The sequence below is a fragment of the Podarcis gaigeae genome, assembly GCF_964106915.1.
Source record: "Podarcis gaigeae genome assembly, chromosome: 15".
NCBI classification, from domain to species: domain Eukaryota; kingdom Metazoa; phylum Chordata; class Lepidosauria; order Squamata; family Lacertidae; genus Podarcis; species Podarcis gaigeae.
The window spans coordinates 32,746,315-32,763,182 of NC_139692.1; the positions used below are offsets into that span (position 1 = coordinate 32,746,315).

Genomic DNA, 16,868 nt, shown 5'->3' on the forward strand with positions numbered 1-16,868 from the left:
GGATGTAAACATTCATAATCATACACCAGCCTGACTCTGCTCTTTAAGCTGTTGATAACCTATTGCAGGACAATTCTTTCTTAAGTGTGTAAGTCAAAGAAGGAACATCCTCTTGGTTATTCAATCAGCACCGGGAATGCTACTGCAAAGCAAATATTTACAGCGCGCAGAAGGCAGAGTAAAATGTAACAGAGGAGGACCTTTGGCAAGGAACTTTCGGCTAAAGTGCTGGCACCTTGCAAGCATTCTCCTATTTTAGCCTGTGAAAAGTTGGAAGGTTTGCACAAGCTCCTTCTCAGCTCTTTCACTTCCTCCTGCGACCATCTGGAGGAGCACAAACCTCTAGGGTCCAATGGTTTCCTGGACAGTGGTTGCAGGCTGGTTTATTATATTTGCTTCCGAAAGCACACCCACCTCCCACCCCCCAGACCATCTAAGGAGATGTAAAGTGACCTGCTCATACCCATGAGAGAGAGAGAGCGAGCTCTGTGTCGTCTCCTGGGGAAGGGCAGAAGGCGCAGTGGATGAGTTGCAAGAAAACACCACACCAGGACTTGCCTGAAGAAGCAGCCAGAGGTTTCTCACCTGCAGCGGTTGGCAGAGACCAAGGCGGCGTTTCATCCATGGGGCACAAATTCTCGGAGAAAGTGTCCTCGTTCCTCTTCGAATATGACACGCCAAGGATGGTTTTGGTGCGGAACAAGAAGGTGGGGCTCACCTTCAGGCTGATACAGCTGGTGGTCCTTGCCTACATCATTGGGTGAGTGCATCTTCTATGGTTTGGGTCAACCAGCTTGTGGGAAGGGGCCATCGTTCAGTGGTGGAGCATCTATCTGCCTTGCATGCAGAAGGTTTTGGGTTCGATCCCCAGTGACTTCTCCAGGTAGGACTGGGAGAGACTCCCTGTTCCTCTTTAAATCAGCCCTTCATTCGGAATAATGAGGTCTAGAATCTTGCTTTTAAGGAAAGGGCTGCAGCTCACTAACCTGGATGGACCAATAGGCTCCACTTTAAATCCTCAGTCTAAGGCAGTTTGCTACGTTCCACTAGCTATTCTGTAACTAGGTTAGTATCAGGCCGTTTGCCAATTGCACCTCCCTCTCCAATCTATTTAACTCTCTTCATTTAACCAGCTGATTGATGAATTAATTAATGGAATTAATTGAACAAATCAATAACATGGTGGGTTTTCTCTCATATGGGTTCAATGGATAGTAGCAAGTTCCTCTTGTTCTTCTTATTTACATTTCTATCTCATCTTTCCTCTAAGCAGCTCAAAGTGGCATATATTGTTGTCCCTCTCCCCCTCCACCCTCCCAACAGCCTTGCAACGTAGGCCAGGCTGAGAGCCAGTTATTGGCCCAAGGTCACCCAGCTATTTGTCGTGTTGAAAAATCCTGTCTTGTTGAGCCGGTGCTTGCCAATCAATCATTTCCAGCTCTTTCTAAATATCCTTTCTGCGCACACGAAAGCGCAAAAGTAAACATGGCAATAAAAATCCACGGTCAGCCAACTGTTAAGAAAAATCGGGACAGCTACCCAGAAATAGCTTGCCAGGAGCTGGGATGCCATCAGCCCTCCAGAGGCTTCCTGTCCCAAAAGCCATGTCCGAAGTTACAGGCCCCTGCTTCTCCCTCTTCCAGAAGTCCTATCAGCCCCTTCCCCTGGGAGAAGAGGGAGGAGGCAGCCAGGAAGCACAGGAGACAATTTACCCTTCCGCTAGTGTGCAAAATTGGCACGGGACGACAGCCTGCTAATCTTGCCAGAGATCTAGCATTGGGCACTCCTGGCCCAAAAGGATTCCTGCGGTCTGAGCCAAAGGGCACACAAGACTCTGCAACCAAGGGAAGCATTTTATTGCTGTAACGTTGTCAGGTTTTGTTTGTTTTGGTGTGTTTTGTGTGTTTATTGTTGATGTTTTGTGGAAAGTTGTTCATAAATGCAATGCAATGATATAATCAGAGGCGTAGGAAGGAGGGTGCGGGGGGGGTGCGGGCCACCCCGGGTGTCATCGGGGGGGGGGGTTTGACAAAATGGCACACCATGGGGGGCAGCACTTACTGCGGGGCCTGGTCTGAAGGGTGCCTGAGCCACACGTCTCTCCTGGGAGTGACGCGGTGGCTTGGGGCCCCGCGCTGCCCCAAACGGATCGCCGTGGCACCCTCCTGGGCAGATGGCCGCGGTGCCCCCATGCATGGATCGCCCCACCCCCACCGCCCCGGGTGCCAGAGCAGCTAGCTACGCCCCTGGATATAATAGCCATCTTCAGTAAATTGCTGTGACATGGAAGAGAAGAAGAAGAGTTTGGATTTGATATCCCACTTTATCACTACCCTAAGGAGCCTCAAAGCGGCTAACAATCTCCTTTCCCCTCCTCTCCCACAACAAACACTCTGTGAGGTGAGTGGGGCTGAGAGACTTCAGAGAAGTGTGACTGGCCCAAGGTCACCCAGCAGCTGCATGTGGAGGAGCAGAGACGCGAACCCGGTTCACCAGATTACAAGTCTACTGCTCTTAACCTCTACACCACACTGGCTCTCAGAGAATCATAGAACTGTAGAGTTGGAAGGGACCCAGGGGTCATCTAGTCCAACCCCCTGCAATGCAGCAATCTCAGCTAAAGCATCCATGACAGATGGCCACCCAACCTCTGCTTAAAAGCCTCTAATGAAGTCCGCAACCTTCCAAGGGAGTCCGTTCCACTGTCAAACAGCTCTGGCGGTCAGAAAGATTAGTTGGCATCTCCTTTCTAAAGATGGAGCAAGCTAGTTTTCCGCTGCTCCAGAGGGGAGGATCTGAACCAATGTATTCCAATAGCATGAAAGGAGATTCCAACTCAACATTAGGAAGGATTTTCTGACGGTAAGAGCTGTTTGACAGTCGACTGGGCTCCCTCAGAAGGTGGTGCGCTCTCCTTCCTTGGAGGTTTTGAAACAGAGGCTGGATGGTCATCTGTCAGGGATGCTTTAGCTGAGATTCCTGCATTGCAGGGGGTTGGACTAGATGACCCTCAGGGTCCCTTCCAACTCTACAATTCCATGATTCTATGAAATGGAGGCCTGAAGCTCCAACTGTTTACACTTTACCAAGGACAGTCCTAGCCCCTAAACCTGTGAAGTTTTGAGATCTAGGCCTGTTCTGTTAAGGTAGCAGAGCAATCGCGTTTTGTGAGGGCGGACCCTGCAGCCACTGCCACGGCTAGGAAAGACCCCCAGTTTGCAAACCTGGAGAGCTGCTGTCAGATAGTGTTGATAATACTGAGCTAGATGGACCAATGGCTAGTATAAAACAGCTTCCTAGGTTCCTCCTTAGTGCAGTGCAATGAGGACTAGAATCTTGCTTTGCTTTTAAAGTGGAAGACCAGAGTTCTGTGGAAGAGTTCTGCGCTGAAGATTGGGAAAATGAGAAACAGAGAAAAAGTGGAATTGACAGGTGACGCCATCCCTAGTGATTTGTAAGTCTTGAGCTGCTAAGGAGGGGTGGAAAGGAGATGGATCTTATATCATTCTACCCATCTTCCCAGGAAAAAACAAAGGAGGTTGCTGGCACACAGTGTGGTTACTGAAGACAAGATAGCTTCCAGAGATCTCCTCCAGGACTCTCAGAAAGCAATGCGTATTCCAAACAGTGACAAACAGAAAAGCAACAGTTGTAAAACTTTTGCAATTAAACATTTAAGCGTGCTTTGGGGTGTTTACATCTCCAGGAGTGTTTTGCAACCCAACTCCAAGAACGGTTGCTGGCATTAGATTAGTGCCTAATTAGGCATCGACGAATTTGTCAATTTCGCTTTCTCTCAATTTCTCTTTTCCCCCCAATCTCAAGCTCAGTTCTTCCCTTTTCTGCATCAGTTTGTAATTTAAAAGAAATGAGTCATAACATTTCTGGTTTGGTTTTTTAAAGCATTTACCTTTAATTTAATTTGGTTTGGTGGTTTGGTTTTTTAAAGCATTTACCTTTAATTTAATTTAGTTATAAGTCCCCACTGCGGAAGAACGTGTGGATTCAGAATTGGCCTCCACAGTCACTTACGGACTCACGGTTAAGGCCGTGTTCGTGGAAGACAATCTTACTTAGCCAAAGAAGAAAAATTCCGTTATAAGAATATGTATATGCCACAATTCATTAAAAAAATCTGAGCAGTGGTCAACCAGATTTCTTAGAAGAAGCCAACCAGCAAAGTTTAAAGGCAATATCCTGGAATAATAGAGAATGATAGAATTGTAGAGTTGGAAGGGACCTTAAAGGTCATATGGTCCAACTCCGTTCAATAGGGAAAGTGGATGGAGAACAGCTTTTCTCTTTCCCTCCTAATACTAGACCTAAGTGTTAAATCACTAGATAAATATTGATGATTGCCGATATCCTAGAAACAACACGCTCAAGCAGTAGGAAACCACTCAGGCGGTCTTGAGGGCCACTCGGCCTCCAAATGATTGTTCTGGGAGAGGCACAGGTGCAAATCTGCTGTAAATCTGATCCCTTCGCAGCAAATCCAGTTCTGTAATAACCATGTTTGCATGCAGCAATAAAACATGCTCCACCTGTCCCTATTATTTTTTTATTTACCACTGTCCATCTTGTGTCATGCAGTGATCAAATGCTGTTACTGGGGGTGCTGTTTTTTGTAACTTTTTGTAAAAAATCATTTTATAGCGTATATAAAACTGAGAGAATGGTTAGAACAACAGTTCAAAATTAAAAGGTGAAAAGCAAAGCTATAAAATAGGGGTGTAGAATGAGCACAGCTGCACATGGGGGGAAATAACAAAGTGCTAGTAAAGAATATTAATGTTACCTGATTATCAGATAATATAGTTCCAGATGGGTGAAGCCTGTGGTGGGTTGTCTTGAAAACGATGGTTCTGTGATATATGTAATAAAATAGTCAAATTGGATAAATAGTGTCTGGAAGTTCTAGTCCCTGCAGAAATCTCAAATTGTGCATAATTTTCTCCATTGTTGCTATATTCCAGAGTGAATGGTACCAAGCAAAGTGTTGGTACTGTTGACATGGGTGGTGCTGTGGTCTAAACCACTGAGCCTCTTGGGCTTGCTGATCAGAAGGTCAGCGGTTCGAATCCCCACGACGGGATGAGCTGCCATTGCTCTGTCCCAGCTCCTGCCAACCTAGCAGTTCAAAAGCACACCAGTGCAAGTAGATAAATAGGTACCGCTGTGGTGGAAAGGTAAACGGCGTTTCTGTGTGCTCTGACTTCTATCACGGTGTCCCATTGTGCCATAAGAGGTTTAGCCATGCTGCCCACAGGACCCAGAAAGCTGCCTGTGGACAAACGCCAGCTCCCCATGCCCGAAAACAAGATGAGTGCCGCACCTCATAGTCGCCTTTGACTGGACTTAACCGTCCAGGGTTCCTTTATTTTTTTATTTTTTTTACTGTTGGGGAGAGGGCTCTTGCACTCAAATCCTGCTTGCTAGTTTCCACATTGGGGCATCTGGCTGGGGCACCGAGCAGAGAGGGGCACCTTCTCAATAATAATTTTAATAATAATTTATTATTTTTACCCCACCCATCTGTCTGGGTTTCCCCAGCCACTCTGGGCAGCTTCCAACAAAGATTAAAAATACATTAAAATGTGACACATTAAAAACTTCCCTAAACAGGGCTGCCTTCAGATGTCTTCTAATTCTCAGGTAGTTGTTTATCTCTTTGACATCTGGTGGGAGGGCGTTCCACAGGGCAGGCACCATCACCGAGAAGGCCCTCTGCCTGGTTCCCCGTAGCTTTACTTCTCGCAGTGAGGGAACCCCCAGAAGGCCCTTGGCGATGGACCTTAGTGTTTGGGCAGAATGATGGGGGTGGAGACGCTCCTTCAGGTATACTGGGCACCGGGTAAGTGCTTGCCTGGCTTCAGGAAGGAAGCGTGAGAGCTTTGGCAGGGTCCTAAATCCCTCCCATCTCCTTTCCAAAGCTGTTGTTGTTGTTTAGTTGTTTAGTTGTGTCCGACTCTTCGTGACCCCATGGACCAGAGCACGCCAGGCACTCCTGTCTTCCACTGCCTCCTGCAGTTTGGTCAGACCCGCAGTTTGGTCAGATTCCAAAGCTGGGACAGAGCTAAATAGGCCTTGGGAAGGAAGTGGGATGACTCTAGGACCCTGTCAGAGCCTCCCGCCTCCTTCAAAATACCGCCTCTGCCCCACAAGCCATTTCCTGTTCCTTCCCCTGCCTGGGGCAGCCCAAAAAAGATAGAGAAGAAGAAATCAATAGAGGAGTATTCAGGGGCAGAAAATGTCACGGCCTGGGTGCCACCACCAAGAAGGCCATGCCACAGTGGTGAATGTTTTCCTTTCCTCTACAGTCATAGAAATGGAGAGTTGGAGAGGATCCAAGAAATCATTTCGTCCACCCCCCTGCAACGTGCCTTCTTTGGTGTCTCAGATGATGATGGGACTGTGAGCAGCCAGAGACCCTAGCATCGTTCGGACTGTGTTTCTTGGCTCATGCACCAAGATACCTTTTCGACAGAAACTTGGCGATGTGCCTGCTCCTCAGCATAAACGTCGTAACTTATTTTCCGGAACAGACTAAAATTAATACACCCTGGCTCTTTGCTTGCCAGATTCTCATTCCCAGCCTCATGAGAGATGGGCAAAGGGCAGTTCAGCTACAAGCAGAGAATGTCTGGAAGCTTTTTGTGTTTATTTGGGAATTCCCAGCCCTACACATGATACTTTAAAAAAGGAGTAAAATTTAAGTTTCATGGGGAATGATAATACGCTTGTTGTCGCTGACGCCTTATATCCTCCGTGTTAAACCAATGTGTTGGAGGTGCGGAAAAAATGAACAGAATGTAGTTTCTTGCCCTTTGCATTAGCTCAGGGGACTATCTGATGCAGCTGAGTGTTGGAAGAATCAGGACAAGCAAAATAAAGGACTTTGTCCCGCAGTGTAGATTCCAGCGATGGCATTTGCTACCAGAAAATAGAGTCATAGATAAATCCGAGGAGGACCTGTATACTAGCCCCAATGATTACTGTATTTTTCTGTGTATAAGACTGCTGTGAAGACGCTCCCTCCTCAACAACTTTGGGGCGACCTCGCCCAAAAGGGCTCAACAACTCAAGGGTGATCTCCCCCAAAAATCATTGATTTCTTAATTTTGGGATCAAAAAAATAGGTGTCTTATACATGGGGCGTTTTATACACGGAAAAATACGGTACATTCTATTGTTTTATTTATTTGTCATAAATGTGGTGTACGTGGTTCTCCTGCTCCTTATCTAATCGCCACTACAACTCTGTGAGATAGGTTTAGCTGAGAGGCAGTGACTCACCCAGTGAGCTTCATGGCAGAACCAGGATTTGAACCCTGGTCTGCCAGATCCAGCACTCTAACTGTTGTGCTGTCCACCCACACTGGATGTGCCGTATCACATGAAAATATTGTAGTGCAATCAGGGCCAGTCCACCCATGGGGCAACTTGAGGCGGCGGCCTCAGGCGGCGGCAGGATTCACAGCGGCAGCAGATCTGGTGCATCACCCACTGCAACAGCTGCAGCTTGCTCCTTGAATGCCAGATCCGCCTCCTCCTCGGCATCCTCAAGAGCGAGTGTGGTGTAGTGGTTAAGAGCGGCAGACTCGTAATCTGGTGAACCGGGTTCGCATCTCCGCTCCTCCACATGCAGCTGCTGGGTGACCTTGGGCCAGTCACACTTCTGTGAAGTCTCTCAGCGCCACTCACTTCACAGAGTGTTTGTTGTGGGGGAGGAAGGGAAAGGAGATTGTTAGCCGCTTTGAGACTCCTTAGGGTAGTGATAAAGCAGGATATCAAATCCAAACTCCTCCTCCTCCTCCTCCTCCTCCTCCTCCTCCTCCTCTTCCTCTTCTTCTTCTTCCTCCCCTCAATGCTTCCTCTACAAGATTGAAAAATAGGAGGCTGGTCTCCCCTCAGCCCTAGGGAGGAAATGGTGGGTGCTGCTGGGCTCTGCACCCATCCAGTATCATTCACAGTAACAAACCCTCCAAGTGTCCCTATTTTCCATGGATGTCCCTGATTTAGAGAAGCTGTCCTGGTTTCTGATTTCCTTAGGATGTCCCTATTTTCATTGGAGGTTATGGAGTCATCCAACCCCTGGGCCGTCTGAAGGCAATCCTGTATAGGGAAGGTGTTTTTTTAAATTATTTAATGTTCTATTATGTTTTTATATATGGTAGAAGCTTCCCAGAGTGCTGGGGCAACCCAATAAGATGTGTAGTGTATAAATAGTAAGATTATCATTATGGAATGGGACGTCCTTATTTTCATCAGAGAAATGTTGGAGGGAATGGAGTGAGCCGCTTCCCCCCACCCTTGCCCAGTAATGGTCTTTGATTCCCCCTTCAACCGTTGAGTAAGGTAGATTTAACTTTCCTCCTTGTTCCTGATGGAGATATTTATTCCCCCTTTGCTCCTGATGTAGGTCTCCACTCACCCCTTCTTCCCTGGCATTTGGGGGGATGGCCGCCATTTTGAGGTTCGCCTCAGGTGCCAAAATGCATTGGGCCGGTCCTGAGCCTGATGTTATAATAGCGGCTTATATTTAGTAAAAACGGAAAATATCCAGCAACCACTTTCACTTCGCTCCAGGAATGCCATATGTGGCTGGAAGTGTCCCTCTTTTTTTTGCCAGATTAGCATTCCCTCAAATCAGATCCCTTCCGTTTTGACTCCGCAAATAGCCCATTAGGTCACAAGCAAAACACAGCGGATTGATTCATGCTGGCTCTCGGAGGCGGTAAAGGAAGCCATCACTTTTCGAGCTGAAATCCAAGATTGTGTGGCATGGTCTGCTCGAGACTGCCGGGCTAAAAAAGGAGATAAATCTGGTTTTCATCCCCACAGCAGAATGTGGGCATGACTCCCACGGCACAAGAGATGAAGTGGATGTTTTGAACCAGGTCTCCTCTTGGTCTCACACTAAAGCAAGACAGATGTGACAATTTAAGAAGAGCCTGCTGGATCAGGCCAATAAATAAACCATCTAGTCCGGCCTGCTGTTCTCACAGTGGCCAACCAGATGCCTGTGGGAAACCCACAAGCAGGATTCGAACACAAGATCCCTCTCCCCTCCTGTGGTTTCCAGCAACTGGCATTAAGAAGCATTGCTGCCTCCAGCTGCAGAGGCTGAGCTAGTATTCATTGGTAGCTGTACCCTCCTTGAATTTGTCTATCTCTCTTTTAAAGCCATCCATGTTGGTGGCCATTACTGCCCCTGTTCAATCAGGTCCGTGGTTTAACTCTGCACTGTGAAGAAGTCCTTCCTTTTATCCCTGCAACATTTCGCTAGACAGGCTGGTTTTAGCCTTAAAAACTAAAAGGCTAGTAATCCAGAATGCTTTAAGGCAGATTGGATTTCCCTGGTATTCCTTCCCCCCCCCCCACTTTCTCCCCCTCAAAATAACCACCACACAAACAGTCTTGTAAAAGGTGAAAATAACATTAATTCACTCAGAATACAGGTAGGTAGCCGTGTTGGCCTGCTGTAGTTGAAACAAAAATTTTTAAAAATCCTTCCAGTAGCACCTTAGAGACCAACTAAGTTTGTTATTGGTGTGAGCTTTAATTGCTGAAGAGTAGTAACAGGTACAGCAGCTTTGTTCAAGCAGGCTTAAAATGGGCTTCAGTGCTCAGAAAGGAAGGTGATTAGATAGATAGATAGATAGATAGATAGATAGATAGATAGATAGATAGATAGATAGATTAGATAGATAGATAGATAGATAGATAGATAGATAGATAGATTAGATAGATAGATAGATAGATAGATAGATAGATAGATAGATAGATATAGATAGATAGATAGATAGATAGATAGATAGATAGATAGATAGATAGATTAGATAGATAGATAGATAGATAGATAGATAGATAGATAGATTAGATAGATAGATAGATAGATAGATAGATATAGATAGATAGATAGATAGATAGATAGATAGATAGATAGATAGATATAGATGAGATAGATAGATAGATAGATAGATAGATAGATAGATAGATAGATAGATAGATAGAGATAGATAGATAGATAGATAGAGATAGATAGATAGATGATAGATGATAGATAGATAGATAGATAGATGATAGATAGATAGATAGATAGATGATAAATAGATGATTGATAGATAGATAGATAGATATAAATATGTAACAGGAAGACTGTGAGCGTCAGCTCTCATGATGTGCCTATCTAGCAAGATATGAATTGTAGGTCTGGCTGCTTTTTGAATATCCCAGAATTTCAACTTTCCCTCCCCCTCCTTTAGGGCTCAGTGTGCCATCAAAGAGTTGGTGTTCAGGAGAGGCAAGCATGGTGGAGGGAACGTCCAGGGTATTTGAATGATGCTTTAGGTCACATACATTTAGGCTGTGGACCATATACCGGCTAGGGCCAACAGGTTGCCCATCCCAGAATTAGAAGACAGGTATAGAATCTGCAATGTGATTGGCTGTTCTGGGGATGCAAGAACGCAGCACCCAGTTGCTCCTTGTGGCTGTCAATTATCTTCTGTCTCTCCTCCCCTCCCACTTCTTCACTAGGTGGGTTTTCCTTTATGAGAAAGGCTACCAGTCCAAGGATGGCATCATCAGTTCCGTCTCAGTGAAGCTCAAAGGATTAACCCTGACAAATACCAGTGAGATCGGCTCGCACATATGGGACGTGGCTGATTATGTTTTCCCTCCTCAGGTAAGGAATTAAGCACTTCTGTCCAACAGAAGGAAAAGAAGCTCTTGGAAAGTTTGGTTTTAAGAAAAAGGAATTGGTTCCAGTGCCGGTTCATGCCCTCTGAAAAGGAACCAATTCAATTCCTGTTCAATTCTCAACTCATTCATGTGGTCCTTCACATTCTCCACACGGACACCCTAACCAGCCTTCAGAGTTTTACAAACTGCTCTGCTAGTATAGTTAAGAAGATGGAGAAAATGTGGGGAAAAACAGAGTGGGATGTCAACGATTTTTCCATTTATTTCCCCATATAATTATTATCTTTAAGCTTAAACAACAACAGCACCTTTCAGATACAGTGGTACTTCAGGTTACATACACTTCCGGTTACATATGCTTCAGGTTACAGACTCCGCTAACCCAGAAATAGCACCTCGGATTAAGAACTTTGCTTCAGGATGAGAACAGAAATCGTGCTCCGGCGGCGCAGCAGCAGTGGGAGGCCCCATTAGCTAAAGTGGTGCTTCAGGTTAAGAACAGTTTCAGGTTAAGAACAGACCACCAGAACGAATTAAGTACTTAACCCGAGGTACCGCTGTACCCGAGGTACCACAATGAGACTCAGCAGTATGTAAAAATATTTGCAATGTACCCCGAAGTACAAACATGTAAAAAAAAAAAAAAAGGGACAATCAGTTAACAGCAACACAAATAGAACTGTGATACTATGGAACAACCAGTTATAGATCTGTTTTGAGCAGTAAATCTTTATCCTCTATGTCCCAGTTTATCCTAAGTCCATAGCTGCCAACGTTTCCCTTTTTTTAAGGGAAATTCCCTTATTCCGGATAGGATTCCTCGCAAGAAAAGTGAAAAGTTGACAGCTATGCCTAAGTCTCCTTGGTGAAAGCTTTTCTCAACTATCATCTTTGAGGAATGTGCCCCAGTAATCCGGGATGTGCATCAGCGACTGATAAGAAGTCTTTGAGCTGAGCAGTTTTCTTTTTCACGAGAGGCTGTGATGGAAGTTTTTCACAAAAATTGGCCATTCACTCTTCTTTTGTCCTGGTTGTATTAATTGGACAGTTTTTCTTCCTGCTTAGTGCTGTTTATACATATTTGAACTCCGTACGCAAATGGCAGTGCTTGTTGGTAGCTGATATCCAGGACATATTCACCCCCTACACGTAAAGCACTATGATACTATAAGCAGTCATGGGTTTCCCCAAAGAATTCTGGGAGCTGTAGTTTGCTAAGAATACAGAGAGTTGTTAGGAGGCCCCTATTCCCCTCACGGAGCTACAATTCCAAAAGTGGTTTAACCACCAATGCCCTTTCCCAGGGAATTCTGGGAATTGTACCGTTCTGTGGGGAATAAGAGCAGGAAAGTTGATAGTATTATTATTATTTTTATTGCCATTACCCGCCCTTCACCAGCAGGTCCCAGGGTAGGTGAGAACAACTTGAAATTATGAATTAGAAGCAGTTGAAACACATTACAGTCACAAGAATAGGGTGGGCCCCCAAAACACACATCTCAGGGGCAAAAATGTGTGTCTTCAGCATTTGCCGAAAGCAGTACAGTGGTACCTCAGGTTACATACGCTTCAGGTTACAGACTCGACTAACCCAGAAATAGTACCTCAGGTTAAGAACTTTGCTTCAGGATGAGAACAGAAATCATGTTCCGGCAACGCGACGGCAGCGGGAGGCCCCATTAGCTAAAGTGGTGCTTCAGGTTAAGAACAGTTTCAGGTTAAGAACGGACCTCCAGAACAAATTAAGTACTTAACCCGAGGTACCACTGTATAGCGAAGAAACCAGTTGCATCTCCCTAGCAAGGGAATCCCACAATTTAGAGGCTGGTTGATATGGCAGCTTGATGTGTTATGAACCAACCTTCTCATCATTAAATAATGGATGGAGGAGATTTTGTAATAAGCTGACCTGGAATTTGATAATGCCACCACCAGGGTAAAAGGCAAGCTGTTAAGCCAAACTGTGGACCACCTGGTTCACAGAATCACAGAATTCTACAGTTGGAAGGGATCCTGAGGATCATCTAGTCCAACCCCCTGCAATGCAGGAATCACAGCTACAGAATCCCTGACAGGTGGCCACCCAACCTCTGCTTAAGGACCTTCCGTGAAGGAGAGTCCACCACCTTCACAAGGAGTCTGTTCCACTGTTGAACAGAGAGCAGAAGAGGCATGTTGTTGTTGTTTAGTCATTTAGTCGTGTCCGACTCTTCGTGACCCCATGGACCAGAGCACGCCAGACTCTCCTGTCTTCCACTTCCTCCCACAGTTTAGTCAAACTCCTGCTGGTAGCTTCGAGAACACTCTCCAACCATCTCGTCCTCTGTCGTCCCCTTCTCCTTGTACCCTCCATCTTTCCCAACATCAGGGTCTTTTCCATGGAGTCTTCTCTTCTCATGAGGTGGCAAAAGTATTGGAGCCTCAGCTTCAGGATCTGTCCTTCTAGTGAGCACTCAGGGCTGATTTCCTTAAGAATGGATAGGTTTGATCTTCTTGCAGTCCATGGGACACTCAAGAGTCTCCTCCAGCACCATAATTCAAAAGAGGCCCAATTACTCCTCTCATTAACCAAGCTATCTGGTCTTATTTTCCTCTGTAGGGCGACAGTTCCTTTGTGGTTATGACCAACTTCATTATCACCCGTGGACAGAAGCAGGAAACGTGCCCTGAGGTAATCAGTTGTTTCTTAATTCCACATAACTCTCTTTCCTTCTTCAGAAAGTGCTCACAGCAGCCAGCAGCAAACACACACAAAATTAGGCTGCGCAATATTTGCCAGCGAGTCCAGAGTTTGGAGTCCTGGAGTGGAGAAGATGAGTAGAAACATCTTTGAGGAGCACCCCGGCTCTCAATGAGTTCAGCGAGAGAGGGGGCATTCCGGCAATAGCATAAATTGAGGGGCAGTGGGAAGGCAGGGAGTGGCACACCCCTGTTTCGCTTCAGGCGGCAAAACAGGATGGACCGCGCCTGCTCCCTGCCTAGGGACAACAAGCAGGTGCTTTCACGGCACTTCTTCTGGTGCCTGCTAAAAACTTTTTTAAAAATTGTTTTCATTTCATTTCACAAGTGTAAAGTTATAACAATACCAAATACATATCCATATAAAGAGATTTCTCTGAATCTCAGGACTTCCCACTATCCCCTCCCTGGGTTCTATTGCCAACATTTTCAACTGAATATTATTTCACAACCTCTATTTTGCATCTGTCCATATCGTCCATAGTATTTGTTACCTACGTGTTATTAGTAAAGGTAAAGGGACCTCTGACCATTAGGTCCAGTCTTGGCTGATTCTGGGGTTGCGGCGCTCATCTCGCTTTATTGGCCGAGGGGGCCGGCGTACAGCTTCCGGGTCATGTGGCCAGCATGACTGAGCCGCTTCTGGCGAGCCAGAGCAGTGCACAGAAACGCCGTTAACCTTCCTGCCAGAGCAGTACCTATTTATCTACTTGCACTTTGACATGCTTTCAAACTGCTAGGTGGGCAGGAGCAGGGACCGAGCAATGGGAGCTTGCCCCATCACGGGGATTCAAACAGCTGACCTTCTGATCGGCAAGTCCTAGGCTCTGTGGTTTAACCCACAGCGCCACCCGCATCCCTTACAAGTGTTATTAGAATCCTGCTAATGTTTTCATCTGCTTACAGTGGTCTAAAAACAATTTTTGTTTAGGTGAGCCTACCCAGATGTTTTGAATGTTGGCATGTGTTTTAATCCTGTTTTTAGCTTTTTTTGTAATTAATACATTACCAAATAGTTGTTTTTAGCTGTTTTCAATCTCACTGTTATGCAAACTGCTCTGAGGGTTGTTGGTTTTGTGTGTTTTTTTACAATCAAGCGGCATTTAAATTTTATTCCAATAAATAAATAAACTCCCTAGAGTCATAGAATTGAAGAGTTGTAAGGGACTCTGGGGGTCATCTAGTCCAACCCCCTGCAATGCAAGAATCTCGGCTAAAGCATCCATGACAGATGGCTATCCAACCTCTGCTTCAAAAACCTCCTATGAAGGAGAACCGCCACCTTTCGAGGGAGTCTGTTGAATTGCCGAACAGCTATGAGTATAAAGAGCTGTTAGACTTTCACACAGCTCTGACCACTGACCCATCCACAGGGGTCAAACGCAGCCAGCTGCATCGCAGCTCTTTGATCCATAGATCTGCTTTAATCCACAGCAGTTCCACCAAGCTATGCGTCTGTGGGAAGAAAGGTGGCAATTCTACCAGCTGCAGTCTGGCTCCTGCCCCTCCTAGACCTGTATCATGCCACATCTGGGGCTGATGGGGAGTTTTAGTCCAAAACACCTGGATCGAACCAGGATGGAGAAGGATGTCTTTCCCCTAAAGATACAAGCAGGCCACCATGATAATAACATTCCATCATCTGGCTAAAACATTCAAGAGGACACCCTGTCAACTGCCTTCTTATTTTACCACGAAAGCCCAAATTAAATACAGTGGTACCTTGGGTTAAAGATGCTTCAGGTTACATACGCTTCAGGTTACAGACTCCGCTAACCCAGAAATATTACCTCGGGTTAAGAACTTTGCTTCAGGATGAGAACAGAAATCGTGCAGCAGCAGCGGCAGCGCAGCGGCAGCAGGAGGCCCCATTAGCTAAAGTGGTACTTCAGGTTAAGAACAGTTTCCAGTTAAGAACAGACCTCCAGAATGAATTAAGTTCTTAACCCGAGGTACCACTGTAGAGAAGAGTTTCAAATGGGGGAAAGTTGGCAAAACTAACAGGCACGAGCAAAAGCTCTGCAAGTTTAAGGCTAGCAATGGACTGAAGAGTAACAGATTCTGTCTCCCACCTCCCTCCCTCTGCAAAGCCCAGGAATTTAATGTAATCAGAGGTCACTGATATTGCAAAGCTTTCTGCGGCGAACGCAGATGATTCAGAAGGGAGTGTTCTTGCCCCAGTGGGAAGTAGCAGCAATTGTGCAAGAACAGGAGAGCCCCAACCCTGAAAAGAAACGAGCATAAATGTTAATAGGGGGGAGTTCCAAAAGGTCCCGACTAGGAAGGGTGAAAGGTCTGTAAAGTGGCCAGGATGAGGGATGTCGCAAGACGTTTGTACAAATTAATTGAAGTGCTTTAATGAAGTGCTTTCCTGGCAAACAACCAAGAAGCAGAGCACTAATCAGGGACAAAGCAAAACAAGTAACGGGATGAGAGTCCTTGTGCTATTTTCAGGGATGCATCAAGCTGATGCAGACAATGCCATAAAACTTTGTTTCTTGCCCTCCTTTCCATACCACACAAGGTCATCCGCCATCAGGAACCTGCCCCTCCACCAACACACACCATCTCCCAAGTCTTGCTGCTTCCATCCTGTAACCCCCAGTGAAGTGAGACTCACTTCCTCAGCAAAGCTTCCAACCGTGCAGCCTGACTTGTGCTCCTCCATCACTAGTTTGATTCTTCCCATCCCATCAATCAGGGGTGGTCGGAGTTTTAGTCCAGCAGCGTCTGGAGGGCCACAGAGTCCCCAGCAATGATGTACCTGATGTAAGAATGCAAAAGAGATGTGATGTAAATTTACATCCTGGTTGTTGAGTGACACACGTTTTTTCTGCCCTTATCTCAGCATCCCGAAGCAGGGAAATGTGACCAAGACAGCGAATGCACTGCCGGAAAGTTCCTTCGTCAGGGCCAAGGTGAGAAGGGAACCGTGCAGGCAATAAACCCTTGTTGCATTCACCCTGTGACTCATTATATATCTTCCTATATATATAAAAACGTAAAGCTGTCGTCACACAGCCCGCATTGGAGGATTAACATCACCATCCCAGATTTGCATGAAATCAGGGCAGGGCTGCAAAAGAGAGGGCAAAAAGCTTTTCTCTATCCACTCTCTCCATGCCATGCATAATGTTATAAACTTCTGTGTTTATTTGACTGCCATCAGCCCCGGCTAGTGTGGCAAAATGTCAGGGAGGAGGATGGGAGTTATAGTTCTTCAACCTCTGGAGACCTACAAGTTCCCCATCCCTGGTCTAAAGCTTTCAAGGTGAAGTGCATAGATTAAACGCAGAAGTTTCCCTTCACAGGTTTACAAGCTGCTGGAGGAAATCATGGGTTAGAGGAGGCATGGGCAAACTTGGCCCTCCAGATGTTTTGGGACTACAACTCCCATCATCCCTAGCTAACAGGACCAGTGG

General features: G+C 46.0%; 1 protein-coding gene and 1 long non-coding RNA gene across 2 annotated transcripts in view; one reads left to right on the top strand and one right to left on the bottom strand.

Moving 5' to 3' along the window:
* Positions 1–16,868, top strand: part of P2RX1 (purinergic receptor P2X 1) — a 27,981-nt gene continuing 11,113 nt past the window's right edge. Inside the window, exons 1-4 of the mRNA XM_083714710.1 lie at positions 1–760; positions 10,543–10,690; positions 13,307–13,378; positions 16,295–16,364. Coding sequence (XP_083570836.1) covers positions 525–760; positions 10,543–10,690; positions 13,307–13,378; positions 16,295–16,364 — 526 coding nt within the window. The 5' untranslated portion in view covers positions 1–524. The remainder of the gene's footprint in view (positions 761–10,542; positions 10,691–13,306; positions 13,379–16,294; positions 16,365–16,868) is intronic.
* Positions 15,408–16,868, bottom strand: part of LOC310832757 — an 18,023-nt gene continuing 16,562 nt past the window's right edge. The window contains exon 4 of the long non-coding RNA XR_014558412.1: positions 15,408–16,210. This is a non-coding gene — a long non-coding RNA (uncharacterized lncRNA). The remainder of the gene's footprint in view (positions 16,211–16,868) is intronic.